Raw genomic sequence first — 18,613 nt, forward strand, 5'->3', positions numbered from 1 at the left:
GATGAGGATGCAGATAAACTAGGAATCTTGTGCAGTGGCAGTGCATTCTGTAATTGGTACAGACATTTTTGAAAAGTCATAGATTCTACTAAGGAGATTCATACTACATGCCGACAATCCCACTCTACAAGTAGAACCCAAATACAATTTCTATTTTTATCTTAAAACACAAATTTTAGAATTTACATAGTACTCATAGTAATAAGAGGAAAGGCCACTCGGATATCTCCATTATTAGCCAAATGACTCAATAGACTGAGGGTCACACTATAAAATCCCATACTGCAATGTCAACAAGTGTGAACAACATAACAAAAATCAGATGTACTGGGAAAAATATAAAATAATTTATCTGTCCAAATCCATGGGTTATAGTACAAAACAGGTAAAAGTCATTTCAACTCACATATGTTAGAACAGACAGAAAGCTGTACCTCAACAATGTCACTCCTACAAATAAACCAGGAGATGCCTGCTTGGGGGCTGTTGACTTCGCAGAGGCACAAGGGGTCTTCTGGGAATTTGACAACATTCTGCTTTTTGATCTCTGTGTTGTACACTGAAGTGTGTTGCATTTGTGGAATTCTACTGAACTGTGCACTCAAGATTTCTGCATGTTTCTTTAATTAAAAAGAATAAGTACAAATTACCAAAAAAACTGAGCTAGGGAAAGGTCATTGTGGGAAAACTGTCTTCACAGGTTGAAATATACAGAGTCAGATGCCCAGATGAAAACACAAACACAAGTCACTGAAGAATAACAAACATATAATACATATACATTATGCGTATACTCTATAATACATATTGTGATGTGTGATTTCATCACACTCTTCTATCAGAGGTTGATGGCCAGTGTGTCATTGGTGGTTCTTCTTCCTGCCCAGAGGATTCTAATCCATCCTACAACTTAAAGACTCAAATAGTTAGTGAATAACAAAATACAGATACTCAGAAATATATTTACAAAAGGCAAAGCCCTTTATAGATATAGTCCACATGGGCTCTGGAACTAGAAAAAGAAAAGGCTCTGCTGGTATATCTAAGGGGGTACATCAAAGGCAGCGATAAAGATTCAAGGGCAGAGTCTTGTTTTGTGATGTCTTGCCATCAGCATGTTGATTGACATCATGGCAGGTCACACCATCTCAGGTGCTGTGTGGGTCACAGCAGAGTGGAATATGGTCACATTGTCCCCTGGGCAACTGACCAGAGGAAATGTCCACTGTTCATTTTTAGATACCAGATATCTCTATCCACTAGACTTCCATGTGTGGTGACCCACATGCAACCCATAGATGACTCCTGACACTGTTCTGCAGAAAAATGCCATAATTATTTCCATATTTTTTAAAATTTGAGATTTTTCCTGCTGAATTTAATATCAATCTATCTATCCATCCCTGAAGCAGTCAGTGAACATATACTGCAAACTCTGTAAGGATATAAATAAAATTTCTTACCAAAATGTTTAAGTAATGCTTCAATGTAAAAGCTCAAATGGTCTTGAAGCTACTTTATTTTTTTGACAGTATTTTAAATATTCTATATTTTATTTTTATTTTTTTTCAATTTTAAATAATCTTTATTTACAAAATACAATTCTAACAATTATAATTCCATTAAGCTTCAATTGGAAGCTTAAATGATTATACTTTTAAATGATTGAGTAAAACCAGTTATATTTAAAGTAAAAATGAGAGATAGATTACTTTTGAAGTCAGATTAAAAAAATATTGTCAAGTTTCTTATTGTGGTTCTGTATGTTGGGTAGCAGGCTCATTTGAAGGTGGACTCAACCCTGAAGGAAACTCACTTCTACTTTCAGAATGCACAGGAGGGAGGGGGGCGAAATTCTGCTCCTGGGGGGAGATAATGAGGAAAACACCATGGCTCCATTGGGAATGGAGGGGGTGGTGGGCCCCATGGAAAATATTCTCGAGATGCTCCATACATGTTTCCTGGAGGAGGTGGAGGGCAAAAAGCTCCTCTTCTCATGAACTGATTCCTTGGATCCACTGGAAACAATGGACCTCTGATTGGAGGGAAAGGTGAGAAAGCAAAGCCAGAGGCAGTTTCTTGGTTTTCAGCAGGGAGAGATGACTCGGGCACATTGGAATTATCAAGATCAATTTTGGAATCATTTCTACTGGATTCCATTTCAGAAAACATAGGCCCATCCATTTGATCCAAAGGCGGCAGAGTAGAACTTCTGAGTTCTGCTGGTCCTGAGGGTCCACCATAATTAGAATAACATCCATCTTGCCTTGGTAGAGGAAGACGTAGATCACAATATGGTTGGCCTGGTGGAGCCATCATCATCTTAGGGTTCTGTTCCCATGGAGATGACAGGGGCCTAATGTTATAAGGCACTCTCTGATGATCAGTTATCCCATCATAGCCGGATTCTCTTCTTTCATTGATAATTTGAGGGCCCAGAGGATTCTCTGGGCCTCTTGAGCCTCTTCCTCCTACCCCTGGAAGCAAAGGTGAGAGTCTGAGTGGACCCTCCTTTCCCAGAAGTGGAGCTCTCATTTCAGATGAAGGTCGACCCAATGGTGAGGGACCATTTGGGAAATGCTGTCTGCCAATGGCTGTATTTGAAACATGAAGTGCAGAAGGATCTTTTTTAAATTTAAACTCATTTTTGGTGAATTTTTGACTGTCGTGAGCCTCTTGTTTCCCTAAATCATTGAGGTATCTTTCAGCACTCTGAGCTGCCCACTCATTATCTTGTGCTTTTTCCTCATAGTGTGTAATCTGCCTCTGATAATAATAAGTGGTTCTATCTAATTCTTCTTCAAGGTCTTTGACTTGCTTTCTATAGGTCTTAAGCTGTTCACTTGCATGGCTGATGTTTTCCTCCATTTTGAAAAGTTTCTCCTCTTGCACTACCCGGTCATTTTCCTCTTCTCTTACTTTCCTCTGGAGTTTCATTACAATGGCTTCATATATTTCAATGATGAGTTTAAGTTTCTGATCAAGATGCTGATTCTCACTTTCAAACTGTGTATTGTTTGACTGCAAAGATGCTTGTTCTGTCTTCAGATTTTTAATCTCTTCTGTAAGGTCTTCCTTTGTTTCAAAAACTTCAGATACTAAAGTAAAAACTTGATTTCTTTCTCCTTCTAAGATTTTAAAAGTGGAATTTAACTTATCAGCATAAAGCTGTTTCTTCAAATCTCCTTTTGGCTGATCCTCTAAGTGAGCACCGATTTCTGATTCACTTTTCATTTCCAACTCCAAGTTACCATCGTCTGTTAGGTCTTCTTCAAGCACAGGAGCCCAATCTTTCAGCAAGTGTTCAGACAGAGACTTAATGTGATTTTCTTTCTCTCTTAGAACTTGTTCTTCATGTTCTTTGGAGTCTTCAAGTGTTGTTTTCTGATGATTAAGGCCATTCACTTCTTCTTCCCATACTTCCCCTTCGTGTAAAAGCTGTTTCTGACTTTCCAGAAGTTGGGAATTTTCATTTGAAACTTCTTTTATTGGTACCTTCAGTCCTTCTGCATTCAGGTGAAATATTGTTAAGGTTGTTGTAGCTTCAGGTATATGTGAACTGAGGGATTTTGATTCCTCTTCTGGGGACTTCATCCTTTTTGATATATACTCTATCAATTCATCCTGTTGAGAATGTTTAGTTTTCTCTTCTTTTAGCTCTTCTTCTAGAAAGAGTATTTCTTCCTCAAATTTAGATACGGACCTATCCAGGTTTGCATATATTTCCTCCTTCTCCAAAATGTCATTCTTTAAAGATGACTCTTAGCATTCATATTCTTTTTGGACAAGACTGACTATTTCAAGCAGTCCACATTTTTTCTCAATTATTTCAGAAAGTTTTAGAGCAAGCTTTTTTTCTCTTCTCAAGTAAAGCCTGCTTCTCACAGACTGAAAACTTCTCCACAAATACAAGACAACCACAAAAAATCCAATAGCTGTACGTATCCCCAACTCCCATGGACAGCCACAAGGAATAGGGTGTGTTTCCATGTCTTCAGACAAGGCAAACCACAACCCTGCTTACTTCTTCCAGGACCACCCCCAAGTATGGCTGAGGGGCACCTGTTGCCCCTCCATCACGCTAAGGCTACTTTGGCTATTTCCTCCACAACCACACCTTGCCCAGCCAAGAGAGGCTATGGACACTCAGGCCTTTGGTCAGGAATATAAACCTGCACCAGGCAACGGAGCAGACCATTGTGAACCAGTGAGGGTGGGGGGCGCTGTGGGCATGGGCATGGGAGCCCCAGTCATGGGCTCCCAGGGGCCTAGCACACTCACACTGCCTGTCAGGGAAGTCTGGGCCCCTCCCCCTAGGCTGTGCATCCTGAAGTAGCACAGGTTCAAGCCTGTCCCAGTGGAGCCAGAGAGGAGTCCTCTCCAGGTCACCTACCTGTTGATTTGGTTTAGGCCAGGTGAGGGCAGAACTTATTATGTGTGTTCTATACAGTCATAATATCACCCAGTTTGATGTAATGAAAATTCTAAACCTTTGTAAAATTTTTAAAGAGCTAATAAATCATATACTTATATTTGTATCATTTGCCCTTTTATTTATTTATATATTTATTTATTTATTTATTTTTTCCGGGGTCTTTTGTAAATTTTATTTTATTTTATTTTAATTTTTTATTGTTGCTTGTTCAAAACATTACAAATTTCTTGCTATATCATATTTCACACTTTGATTCAAGTGGCTTATGAACTCCCATTTTTACCCCATATACAGATTGCAGAATCACATCAGTTACACATCCATTGATTTACATATTGCCATACTAGTGTCTGTTGTGTTCTGCTGCCTTTCCTATCCTCTACTATCTCCCCTCCCCTCCCAGCTTCTCTCTCTACCCCCTCTACTGTCATTCATTTCTCCCCCTTGTATTATTTTTCCCTTTCCCCTCACTTCCTCTTGTATGTACTTTTGTATAACCCTGAGGGTCTCCTTCCATTTCCATGCAATTTCCCTTCTCTCTCCCTTTCCCTCCCACCTCTCATCCCTGTTTAATGTTAATCTTCTTCTCATGCTCTTCGTCCCTACTCTGTTCTCAGTTACTCTCCTTATATCAAAGAAGACATTTGGCATTTGTTTTTTAGGGATTGGCTAGCTTCACTTAGCATAATCTGCTCTAATGCCATCCATTTCCCTGCAAATTCTATGATTTTGTCATTTTTTTAATGCAGAGTAATACTCCATTGTGTATAAATGCCACATTTTTTTTTATCCATTCATCTATTGAAGGGCATCTAGGTTGGTTTCACAGTCTTGCTATTGTGAACTGTGCTGCTATGAACATCGATGTAGCAGTATCCCTGTAGCATGCTCTTTTTAGGTCTTTAGGGAATAGACCGAGAAGGGGAATAGCTGGGTCAAATGGTGGTTCCATTCCCAGCTTTCCAAGAAATCTCCATACTGCTTTCCAAATTGGCTGCACCAATTTGCAGTCCCACCAGCAATGTACAAGTGTACCCTTTTCCCCACATCCTCGCCAGCACTTGTTGTTGTTTGACTTCATAATGGCTGCCAATCTTACTGGAGTGAGATGGTATCTTAGGGTGGTTTTGATTTGCATTTCTCTGACTGCTAGAGATGGTGAGCATTTTTTCATGTACTTGTTGATTGACTGTATGTCCTCCTCTGAGAAGTGTTTGTTCAGGTCCTTGGCCCATTTGTTGATTGGGTTGTTTGTTCTCTTATTGTCTAATTTTTTGAGTTCTTTGTATACTCTGGATATTAGGGCTCTATCTGAAGTGTGAGGAGTAAAGATTTGTTCCCAGGACGTAGGCTCCCTATTTACCTCTCTTATTGTTTCTTTTGCTGAGAAAAATCTTTTTAGTTTGAGTAAGTCCCATTTGTTGATTCTAGTTATTAACTTTTGTGCTATGGGTGTCCCATTGAGGAATTTGGAGCCCGACCCCACCGTATGTAGATCGTAGCCAACTTTTTCTTCTATCAGACGGCATGTCCCTGATTTGATATCCAGCTCCTTGATCCATTTTGAATTAACTCTTGTGCATGGCGAGAGAAAGGAACATACCTCAATATTGTTAAAGCAATCTATGCTAAGCCTCAGGCTAGCATCATTCTGAATGGAGAAAACTTGAAGGCATTCCCTCTAAAATCTGCAACAAGACAGGGATGCCCTCTCCCTCCACTTCTGTTCAACATAGTTCTCAAAACACTGGCCAGAGCAATTAGACAGACGAAAGAAATTAAAGGCATAAAAATAGGAAAAGAAGAACTTAAATTATCATTATTTGCAGGAGACATGATTCTATACCTAGCAGACCCAAAAGGGTCTACAAAGAAACTATTAGAGCTAATAAATGAATTCAGCAAAGTGGCAGGATATAAAATCAACACGCATAAATCAAAGGCATTCCTGTATATCAGAGACAAATCCTCTGAAATGGAAATGAGGACAACCACTCCATTCACAATACCTTCAAAAAAAATAAAATACTTGGGAATCAACCTAACAAAAGAGGTGAAAGACTTATACAATGAAAACTACAGAACCCTAAAGAGAGAAATAGAAGAAGATCTTACAAGATGGAAAAATATACCCTGTTCATGGATAGGCAGAACTAACATCATCAAAATGGCGATATTACCAAAAGTTCTCTATAGGTTTAATGCAATGCCAATCAAAATCCCAATGGCATTTCTTGTAGAAATAGAGAAAGCAATCATGAAATTCATATGGAAAAATAAAAGACCCAGAATAGCAAAAACAATGCTAAGCAGGAAGTGTGAATCAGGTGGTATAGCGATACCAGACTTCAAACTATACTACAGAGCAATAGTAACAAAAACAGCATGGTACTGGTACCAAAACAGGCGGGTGGACCAATGGTACAGAATAGAGGACACAGAAACCAATCCACAAAACTACAACTATCTTATATTTGATAAAGTGGCTAAAAGCATGCAATGGAGGAAGGATAGCATCTTCAACAAATGGTGGTGGGAAAACTGGAAATTCATTTGCCCTTTTAATGAATCATTCCTTTCTCCCCTCCCCCCAGTCCTTTCTCTTTTTCTGTCCTTTATTCTTTCTCCCTTTCCTTTTCTTTTTTTTTTTTTAATTTTTATTGTTGGTTGTTCAAAACATTACATAGTTCTTGATATATCATATTTCACACTTTGATTCAAGTGGGTTATGAACTCCCATTTTTACCCCGTATACAGATTGCAGAATCACATCAGTTACACATCCATTGATTTACATATTTCGCATTCAGTTGAGAGGAAAATGTTACATGTGAGGACTCTTCTTGGTATAATGAACTAATTTCTATGGAACTTTAAAAATACTAAATAGCAATTGGCATGTGTTCTTAAACTGTGCTATGACAGAGTTAGAATCTCCTGATCAGAGGCAACAGGATAAGGTCTGATTTATTAAATGTCAAGAACTACATCTCTAATGAGACTGCTACCTCAGTGCACCATTTTTATTGATGTGGCCAGTGTTGGCTCTGGGTGCCAAATAATCAGCACATTTCTCAAAGGTAACAAATACTCAATGATCAAGTGAGTTTTCTTCCAAATTCTTCATGCTTTCCAAGAAGAAACAAATACACTGCTCTTCTCTCCCCAGGGAAACAATTGTGAAATGCAGCTATTGTAAACATTCTAACTCACAATTAAATGTAGGCAATGAATTGTGATTAAGAATATCTCTAAGGTCATTTTGGCGTGGAAAACACCAAGCTTCTACATAATTCTCCAAAGTAGCTTTCCATTTTTGAATACAACCAGATAAATAAAATACTTCATATGTATTTTAGCAACTCTTCTCTGTATGCTACACTTATCCTCAATAAGGGTTAAAGCTCTGTTCTCTAAGAATTTATACATATCAAGCTTTTTTGAAGAAGTTTGTTTTCACTGAACTGAAGATTTGCTTTGCTTATGTATCCATGAAGATTAGTTTGAGCATGTGCATACATACATGGCATACATACATATGTATAAGTGAGATATTTACTCCTAGAATAAAACCATACCTGAGGGAACAAGTGTGAGGTGCGGTTTGGTCTTCCTAGACACTCTGCTCTGTGTCAAGGAGGCAGATAGAGTGTGCTGCAGATGCCACAAGGCTGTGGAAGGGTCCTCATCTGTTAACTCCCATCACTGGTCTCCTCAACACAGCTGCACCTACATCTGCTTCCCCTGCAGCACTGGCCTCATCTGTCAGAAATGAGATGTGCTTGTTGGCACATCCAAGGTTTTTTGCAATGCTCTGGATAACTCCTCCTCTGCACAGGTGTTCAGTCTTTTCTGTTCAATCAAGTGACCATCCAGATTATAAAAAAATACCTCCTTTTGTAGCTTGTGTGCCTTGCATACTCCTTGAAAGACATGCACACCTTCATTCCAGGTTCTCTCCACTTCCTGAATGCTGGGACTCCATCTTCATGCCCAGCCATAAAGGGCACCCTCCACAAGTGGTCCTATGGTTCTTTTAGCTTTACAATCATTTGGTCCAGTGATGTGTGTGGGCACACATTATCTACCAGGTAATTGGGTCATGTTTTATTGGTTACCTACCCCACTTTCAGATGGTGTAAAGATTGTAACAGCCTCATCCATGCGAGAAACTTTTCAGCCTATTTCCTGAGAATATTAACATCCTGCTGGTAGCCTCTCCTAATGTGTCTCAGACATCTTTAACCTCTTCATTGTTTAAGAAAATAAAATGTCTGGAAGGCCCTGGGAATCCCTGCTGTGTGGAGGGTGGAGCATGGTGCTGGCTGTGCCCCAGAACCACCTTGGGCTTCATGAGCTCTGCAACAAGCCCTTTTAGATCTCATTTCCTGCTTTGTATAATCTTATGTGTGGTTGGTGAAGATTTCTCTGCTAATTTCTCTTTCTTTCTTTCTCTGAATATGAGACATTTCTTTACATTACCTGGATTCCTCTCTATCCAGGCTCTGGAATACAAACTGCCCAAATATTATCAGAAGTGTGTCAGTTGTATGTTTATGCACAATTATCAACTACTTAATTGCTCATTTCACACAGCTTTCTAGGGAGAGGCAATGGTATTTCAGCTGGTTGCATGTGGGATTGCCCTGGGAATGGTGGAGGTGAGTAGGGTGAGTTGACCTCATCCTTGTGCACAGAATCCTGTAATGCCACTTTGGTTTTGGCTTTTATTTTTATTTATTTGTTTATTTTTGCTGTGCTGGAGATTGAGCTTGAGGCCTAGTGTATATGAAACAAGTTTTCTACCACTTATTTACATCCCAGCCTTCTGTATAAAACACTGTGTTTTCAGCAGGGTCTCACTAAGTTGCTCTGGCTGGCTTCAAACTTGCAATCCTCCTGTCCCAGAATCCTGAATACCTGGGATGACAGGTATTAACATCCTTGTCTGAATGCCTAGTCACATCAATCTTTATTAAATGTTGCTTGAAGCAAATAAAATAAACTTTGTCCTCATTTACTGCATTTGTTGAATCACTATTTTACTAAACTGTTCACTCACAGATACAGTTTCCAGCATAAACAGAGTGATGAAATGGGTCTTGACATTGTTCAACATTGATTGAGTTTCCTGTGTGTGCTCATGTCTCAAGGGTGAAGGCATGTGCTGTTTTTGCTACATCCTGTTCTCTCCTGGATGTTTAGGCTAATTGAGAGCCTTCAGTGACAGGGATTGTGTCAAATTTTGGGGAAGAATCCAGGTTTTGTTACTGTAGAGAGAAACAAGATGGAAATCAAAGAATAGTAAGAATTTTGGACATCAGTGAAAGAAGATATGCTCCAAAGTGTCCAGATCCTGGGCTGGAATTGTGGCTCAGTGATAGAGAGCTTCCCTAGGATGGGCCGGACCCAGGTTTGATCCTCAGCACCACATAAAAATAAAAGGCATTGTGTTGTGTCCATCTACACCTAAAAAAAGTGCCCAGACCCTCAAGCTACATCAAGAGACCACTACAGGAGATCTAAAAACATCCCAAGTAAATAGCTCTCCACCATGAATGCTGGTTGCCTGTATTCTGGGTTACACATGTATTTAAGTGCACCTTGCCCAGGAGCCCATGATAGAAGGCACTGTAGATTTGTCCCACTACAACAAACAGGCCACAGACAGAGGCCTTAGAGGGCTCCCTGCCTCATCCTCAGGTTGTGCTTGTGGACCTGTGAACCCTCCTGGGTGCTGTGTGTCCATGTACAAGCTTCAAGGAGAGAAGGGGTTGGGGTGCTTGTTCAATAAAGCTGCAGGTTTCAAATACAGAAGAATGTAGCCCATCCCAGGTAGAGAGATGACCCCAGGAGACTGAAGTCAGGGGAGCCTGAAGGCTGGATGTGGAACTGGGAATCTTCCAGAGGGAAGAGTCTCTGAATCTCACACAGGGATAGGAAATAACATGCATAAGCCTGTTTCCCACGTCTATGACAAATCCCCAGAAACTCAGTTCACTGAAGAGAGTTTGTCTTGTAGTTTTGGAAGATCACAAGTATGGCACCAACAGTAGCTCATTTCCTGTGAGTCTCCTGGGCTATGTCACATGATGCTGGATGATGTTAGGGGAAGAATGTGAGAGGAAGAGGTGACATGGTGAGGTGTATTCTAAATGTGTATTAGGTCCATTGAGTTTATAGTACTATTTACGTTGGTAAATTTTGTTGATTTTATCATTGGGTGACCTATCTATTGGTGATAAAAATTTGTTAACAACACTAGGTATTATTTTATTGCAGTCTATCTGGAATTTAATGTCAAGAATTATTTTATTTAACATGTCCTGACATTTGGAGCATGTGCATTTACTACTGTTATTTATTCTGGTTGAATCGTTCCCTTTACCAGAATGATCTGTCTTTCTGTGGATAATTTTTGCTTGAAATCTCCTTTGTTTTCATGTGAGAATATCTAGCTCCTCCTGATTGTTTTCAGATTCCATTTGTGTGATATGTAAATTTCCTTTTACAAACTTCAGCCTGTGGGCATCTTTGCCTCTGTGGTCAGTCTTTTGCAAAGAGCATCAAGTTTGGTCTTGCCTTTTGATTTATTCTGCTAATCTATGTCTTTTAATTTGGGATTAGAGACCATTTATTTTCAGAGTTAGTGTGAATATAAGTGTATAGTTTCCTGATATTTTTGTTTATTTGCCGTATTTAATTTTGTTTTGGTTTTCATTTAGTTGATTACTCTTATAGTGGGCCTCATCCACTTGTGACCTCTGGGATTTGTTCTGGATAGCTCTGTGGGCTGGATATCTCTGTGGGCAGCATATCTTGCATATACTTCATATTTCTAGCTTGGTGGTCATAATTTCTTTCAGTTTAGCTTTATCACGCAATGTTTTTATTTCCCAACTCATTTTGAACACATTTTTTTGTGTTTTTTTTTTGATATACCAATCTTACTCAAAAAGATCTTTTGAACTTAGAATATCTCATTATAGTCTTTCCTTGATATTGATATCTTAATTTAATATTTTATATTAATATTTAATTTTAATATTCTGTCTTAATTTTCATTGTTGATTATGATGTGTCATGGAGTGACTCTTTTGGCCTTATCTATTGTGGCCATTTATGATTTTTTCTATGTGGATTTCTATCTCATTTCCTATGAGAAATATTTTATGTCACTATGTCATTATGTGAAGATTTTCATTGAAATTTTCATGGATATGCATTAAATTTTAAAAAATGGTTTTCATTATATGGCCCATTCTATAATATTAATTCTTTCTATCCAAAATATGGGTGGTCTTTCCATGTCTACATTCTACTTCAATTTTTTTCTTCAAATGTCTTCTAGTTTTAATTTTAGAGGTATTACACATCCTTGGTTAGGCTTAGCCCTAGGTATACTAATTTTGATGGTATTGTGAATGGGACCACTTTTCTAATTTCATTTTCAGTAGATTCATTGTTTCCATATAGGAAAGTGACCGATTTATATGTTGATTTCACATCCTGCTACTTTACTGAATTTATCACCGCTACCAATCTTGTGGTGGTATTTTGTATGTACCCTCTCAACATAGGATTATAAAATGTGGAAACAAGTAATTTTATTTTTTTCCTATTTTTATCCCTTTAATTTTATTCTTAAGCTTTCTGTTGAATAGGTGTCCTGAAAGTGGACATCCTGGACTCAATCCTGTGGGAACATCTGCTCTCTCTGTGGGAACATCTCTGGCACCACTGGTGGAGAAGTCATTGTTATGTGGTAGTTTGGAACTTGGTGGATTTTCCCCCTTCTGGTCTGTTTTAAATGCTCCCAGCTGCTGGCCATGGTTTGGGATCCTCTGTGGCTGTTTGTCTCTACGTTTTTTATTTGTATCTGTTACTGCCTCTTCTAAGACATGGGCAATACTGCCTTGATCCTGTTGCTGGTCTCTTGGGAAAGATCTTGGCTGAAAGGGACACCTATAGGTAAAAGCCTAAGAAAAAGAAGATGTATGACTGTAACAATCTGGCCTTTGAGTGGTTTTCTGAATTACTATGTGACCTTGCATTTTGAGTTGGTTGGTCAGAGGTAAAGTGAAAGAGACACTGTATGTACAGGTTGCAGTCACATAATATGAAGTCTGAACAGTTGGAAACTAAGTTGAGGGTGCCAAACGTCACTGCGTCTGCTGTGCAGAGAAAGCAAGACACAAGAAGAAAAGGTTTTAAAAAATATTTAAATCCTTTCAACGCAGGACTGGCAGTCCTAGTGTTAGGGGTTCAGGGACACCACGAAGCCAAGGAGATAAAAAAGCCACTGAGGACAAGACAAGGGATGAGTCCTGTCCCTATTATAATAAATCCCATTACCTCGATGATGAATCCCACCACTGAAGATTGTCACCATGACAACTACTCCCACAGGTTCAAATTTTAAGAAGACCAATGGAGGTAAAATGGGCAGTATACTAATTAAGTTTTCTAAAGTAACCAATTGGGGGGATATTCTTATTAGGTATCATAAGGTAACCAATGAGAGCAAATGAGGTAAGGTCTTTAATCAGGTTTGTATAGGAAATTGAATGCCTCACAGCTCAGGATACCGAATTTCTAGACACTGAGGCATTGAGCATGTCACTCTCTTGCTCAACCTGCTCTGCTCTATCTAACAGTGCTATCTGTACCTTCAATAAATCTGTACTGTCCCTGTTATTTCTGTGTGTCTTGCTCAATCTTTGTTTTGGGGAAACCAAGGATGTGGACTTCAACTGGACATCCCAAAGGTAGCAGCATTGTTTCTCAGCTGGGCCCAAGGAAGTCCCAGTTCATCCTGCTGTGGGTCAGTGACACCAGTCCTGAGCTGGGGGAAAGCCCCAGGAAAGCTGCCTGAGCTGTAGAGACATGGACAAAGAGCACCTGGCCTCTGCCCTGTCTACCAGCCCCTTTGTTCCCAAGGAAATAAAACCCCAGTTTGAGAACAGGGCTCATAAAGCACTTCTGCTGGTGGATGGGTTCTGAGGGAGCTGTAGGCCTTGCTGAGTTCTTTCTGGTCCCTGTCTCATGAGTTCAAAGAGTGAAATCCACAGATGGTTGCAGAGTGTCTAAATAAAAGGAGTAAGATTTGTTTGAGTGAGAGGAGAAATATGGAACTCCCATGATGTCAGGGGAACCTGGTGAGATTTTGTCCACTTGGGTGAACTAGTCTGGGGATTTGTGGCTTCTGGATAAAGGCTTTCATCAGAGTCCATATTGAAGAGGTATTAAAAAGTGTTTAGCCAATTGTTAGACTCTCTGCTGAACAGGTGTTGGGAGGGTACCAGGGCTATTATTGGCCTGTGACTTTCTAACTGGCTCTGCCCTTAAGCACTTGAGTCTGAATTTTTCTATAACTTCCATTTGGGTCCACCCCACTTTCATTTCCCCACCACACAGGGACAAAGGAGTTGACTGGAATGTTCCATCCCATGGAGAAGACTTTATGTTTGAAAAACCTTAATTGAGGCCCACTGTCCTGATTGCCTGGTGATTAACCCTCTTATGTTTTTCAGGGGGTGAGAGCTGACAGTCACAAGGGACATGGCAATGGGTTTCCACCCTGTTGGATTATAATATGAAGACAAAAATGATCTCCACTTTTAAGATCTAACAGGATAATCCATCTGTCAGGGGACTCTTATGAGTGCAGCCCTGCCTATTGCCCACAGAGCTAAAATCCAGGTGCCTTCTGGAGTTCACATGAGTGCAGGTGCCTGTGTCTTAGCCCTCTAATTCTGCAGAGAGGAGTTCTGAACAGTCTCCATATGGTCCATGTGGCCTTCACTGGACATAGTACTCTGGATATTAGACAAACAAACAAGAAATTTCAATGGACAGAGTGAACAAATATAAATCCTTACAACTAGTAGGTAATGCCTTTATGGTATATGCCTAGGGGGACAGAAACAAAAGTCAACCTAGTCTTTGCTGGCAGTCAATGCAAGGGATCTTTAAGGAAGCCTAATACTCAGGATGGAGAAGGCCTCCTCCATTGAATAGCAATAGCTCCTGTAAGAAGAAGGTCCACAAACCATGCTCTGAGCACAAGTGACAGTGGGAGAACTTGCTTAAAGTGGGTGGCATTATGATAATGTAAGAGACAGAGCAGGCTCCACAATAGCCTGTGCCCCAATCCCTTGAGTGCACCCTGAGGGGGAAAGATTAAGGCAGTTTTTGTATATGCCAGACTTTCCACTCCCTCCTGGGTAGGATTCATCATGTAAGTTAAATGTGCTCCATTAGAAGCACTTCCCAGGAGAAGGGAACAAGGCCTGCTCTGCTGGAGGTCTACTAAACCTGAGTGAGGCCCTTTGAACCATGTGGTCTTACCAAGGTTTTCTTTAAGGAGGACATAACTTGCCTCAGGAAAAATAATTACTTCCCTTAGGAGAGAGGCATTAATGGGGATCCATTCCCTTCTGGACAAATTTTTAAAACATGAATACAGTCAGCCTTGCCAGACACCCTACAATATGCCTGTTCTGTCTCATAAGAAACTTCCCACTGATGAGTACCCATTTGCACCAGACTTGAGAGGTGTTAAATGTTGAGTGTGTAATGTCCATTGCTTTAGGATTTTTCTTTGGCAGAGAAAAAGATGACAAAATGACCAGGCTTGGTTTTCATGAATAACCTAATATATGTGACTAGAGATAAGTATATATCTGAAACTAATTATGATTGTTTGTATAAGAACTAGTTCTATACTGATAATTAACACTTTTTCTAAATGTATAAGAGATTTAAAGCTATCCTTTAATTTTTACCAGTATTGGTATACTAAATAGACTTGTAATTATTGTTATCATAAATTGTGCATCCTGAATTTTAATTGAAAGTGACACCTGGACTATAGATAAGGAAATCTCTGTAACTGTGACACTAATCATTACTGGTTTCTTTGTACATTAGATGTATTTATGTTCTTCTGGTATGTAGTCTTTTAAAATGTAAAGCTTAGGAAAGCATTTTACCAAATTGGTCTTATCTAAACTAAAATTGTAGAAATACACTGCTTCAGAATTATAAAAAATAGCAAATTAAAACTTAATCTCCTTCAAATGTTTCCCAAAGAGTCCATCATCACAGGAAAAACTCAGTGATTGGTGGCCTTTTCAGAAGATATCATGTAGGTGACAAAGAGGGACAGAGATACTAGGACAATATAGGGCAAATAAGCAAATATCCTCTTATACTAATCACTGTCCTCAATGTCTCTCCATGATTCTGTCACCTAGAAAGCCTCATGGATCTTCCCCTCCCCTTTGCAGTTCTCCACCTGTGGGACCTGCTCTGATCTTACTAACATCCCTCCCTGCACCAGCAACCTCGCTGTTTGTAGATGAATTGGTTCTCCTAAGAATAAAACCCTTAGCCTCAATACACAGATTTACTCTGATTTGGAGAGTGGTGAGTGCTACTTTTTCACCTTTTAGAAAGGTTGTAGGTAGGACATGCCCATCTATCCACCTGTTTTGAAAGAAAGCTGTAGGTATATTCACAAAATGTGAAAGTGTGAGATGATGCTGCAAGGGTTGAACAGATCCCAGCAGAAGATGTGCACTTCCTAGGTGAGAACCCAGGCACTTTCTTCCTGTGGCACCGCAGGCAGCAGGAGCACCCTGCTCCCACCATCTTCCCTTTCTCCCACCAACTGCAGTCTGGGTGTGTGGAGTGGTCCAGGTGGACACTGCTAAAAAGGAGTTTGCATCACATCACAAGATCCCTGCATGTAGGAGACAAATATGTTGGGAATTTTAATTATAATGTGTTGTGGAGAGTACCTTTTGTGGATACTATCCAATTGGGTTTTAAAATGCCCCTTGTATGTGGATTTCTCTCATTCCTAAGATTTGGAAACTTTCTTTATACTATTTCTTTAATGATGTTATGCAAATTTTAGATTTTAAAATGTGCTCTTTTTTAGATTTATGTGATAGTAGAATGTATTTTTTACATATTATACATACATGGTGTATAAATCATTCTAATTAGAATCTCATTCTGTGGTTGTACATGAGTGGAGATTCACCTACTGTATATTCATATATGAACATAGGAAACTTATCTCAGATTTATTCTACTGTCCTTTCTATTTCTTTCCCTCTTTCCATCCTTTTTTTTCCCTTTGCCTAATACACTGACCTTCTACACTTCTCATCCACACCCTCATTGTGTGTTAGAGTCTGTATCTTGGTGTCTATGTCTATGCCAATGGTTCTCAGATTGGTCTCTTGATATTATCTCATAATTTTTGAATATACTGGTCATGGTTTTCACCATATTTACTTTAGTTTCACATTTATTTTCTAGATCATATAGTTTATCTTCTTTTTTAGTTTTCATTAAAATAGAAATTATTTTTGTTTCATTTATTTACTTATTTATTTCTACATTTAATTTTCAAATTCGTTTAATTAGTTATGCATGACAGTAAAATGCATTTATACACTTTGATATATCATACACAGATAAGATATAATTTCTTTTGTCTGAGTGTACAGTTGTAGAATTACATTGGTCCTACAATCACATAAAGTAATAATGTATATTTCATTATACCATCCTTCCTGTCCCCACATCCCCTCCCCTCCCCATCCTTCACATTGCTCTACCTAATCTAAGATGACTGTGTTCTTCTCTAGTGCCCACCTGCATTGTGAATTAACATCCATGTATTAGAGAAAACATTTGGCCTTTATTGTGGGGGGATTGGCTTATTTTGCTTAGCATTGTATTCTCCAACTCCATCCATTTACTGGCAAATGCCATAATTCCTTTCTTTTTAAAGCTGAGTAACATTCCATTGGTGGGTGGAAATATATATATATATATCACATATTCTTTATCTATTCATCTATTGAAAGACAACTAAGTTGGTTCCATAGTTTAGCTATTGTAAATTGAGCTGTGATAAACATTGACGTGGCTGCATCACTGTAGTATGCAGCTTTGAAGTCCTTTGGGTATAAACCAAGGAGTGGGATAGCTGGTTCAAATGGTGGATCCTTTCCAGGTTTTCTGAGGAATCTCCATACTGCTTTCCATAGTGGTTCTACCAATTTGCAATCCTACCAGCAATGTATTAATGTACATTTTTGCCCACATCATTGCCAGCATTTATTGTTGCCTATATTCTTTTTTTTAATATTTATTTTTTTAGTTGCAGTTGGCCACAATGTCTTTATTCCATTCATTTAGTTTTATGTGGTGCTGGGGATCGAACCCAGGGTCCCACACATGCTAGGCAAGCTCTCTACCTCTGAGCCACAATCCCAGCCCATTGTTGCCTATGTTCTTGATGATTCCCATTTAGACAGGAGTGAGATGAAATATTAGTGTAGTTTTGATTTACATTTCTCCAATTTCTGGAGATATTGAACACTTTTTCATATATTTGTTGATAAATTGTATTTATTCTTCTGTGAAGTGTCTGTTCAGTTCCTTAGCCCACTTATTGTTTTTTTGTTATTGTTATTATTTTCTTTTGTTTTTGGTGTTAAGTTTTTTGAGTTCTTTATATATCCTAGTGATTAATGCTTTATGGGAGGTGCATGTGGTAAAGATTTTCTCCTGATCTGTAGGCTCTTTCCTCACACTATTAATCGTTTCCTTTGCTGAGAAGAAGCTTTTTAATTTGAATCCATCCCATTTATTGATTCTTGATTTTACTTCTTATGCATTGGAACTCTTGTTAAGGAGGTCAGATCCTAGGCTGACACGGGCCTACTTTTTCTTCTATTAGGTACAGGGTCTCTATTCTAGTGCCTAAGACATTGATCCACTTTGAGTTGATTTTTATGCAAGGTGAGAGATAGAGGTTTAATTTCATTTTTGATACATATGGATTTCCAGTTTTGCCAGCACAATTTGTTGAATAGGCTATCTTTTCTCCAGTGAATGTTTTTGGCACCCTTGTCTAGTATGAGATAGCCACATTTATGTCGGTTGGTCTCTGTGTCCTCTATTCTCTACCATTGGTCTACAACTCTATTTTGGTGCCAATACTATGCCATTTTTGTTACTATAGCTCTGTAGTATAATTTAAGGTCTGGTATTGTGATGCCTTCTGCTTCTCCTTTTTTGCTAAGGATTGCTTTGCCTTTTCTGGGTCTCTTATTTTTCCAAATAAATTTCATAATTGCTTTTTTCTATTTT

General features: G+C 39.0%; 1 protein-coding gene across 1 annotated transcript in view; it reads right to left on the reverse strand.

Moving 5' to 3' along the window:
• Nucleotides 1-1,739: 1,739 nt before the first annotated feature.
• Nucleotides 1,740-18,613, reverse strand: part of LOC114080110 (melanoma inhibitory activity protein 2-like) — a 30,536-nt gene continuing 13,662 nt past the window's right edge. The window contains 4 exon segments of the mRNA XM_071604925.1: nt 1,740-1,832; nt 1,834-2,468; nt 2,589-4,005; nt 4,007-4,062. Of these exon segments, the coding sequence (XP_071461026.1) occupies nt 1,740-1,832; nt 1,834-2,468; nt 2,589-4,005; nt 4,007-4,062 (2,201 nt within the window).

This window comes from Marmota flaviventris, chromosome 18, assembly GCF_047511675.1.
Source record: "Marmota flaviventris isolate mMarFla1 chromosome 18, mMarFla1.hap1, whole genome shotgun sequence".
NCBI lineage: Eukaryota > Metazoa > Chordata > Mammalia > Rodentia > Sciuridae > Marmota > Marmota flaviventris.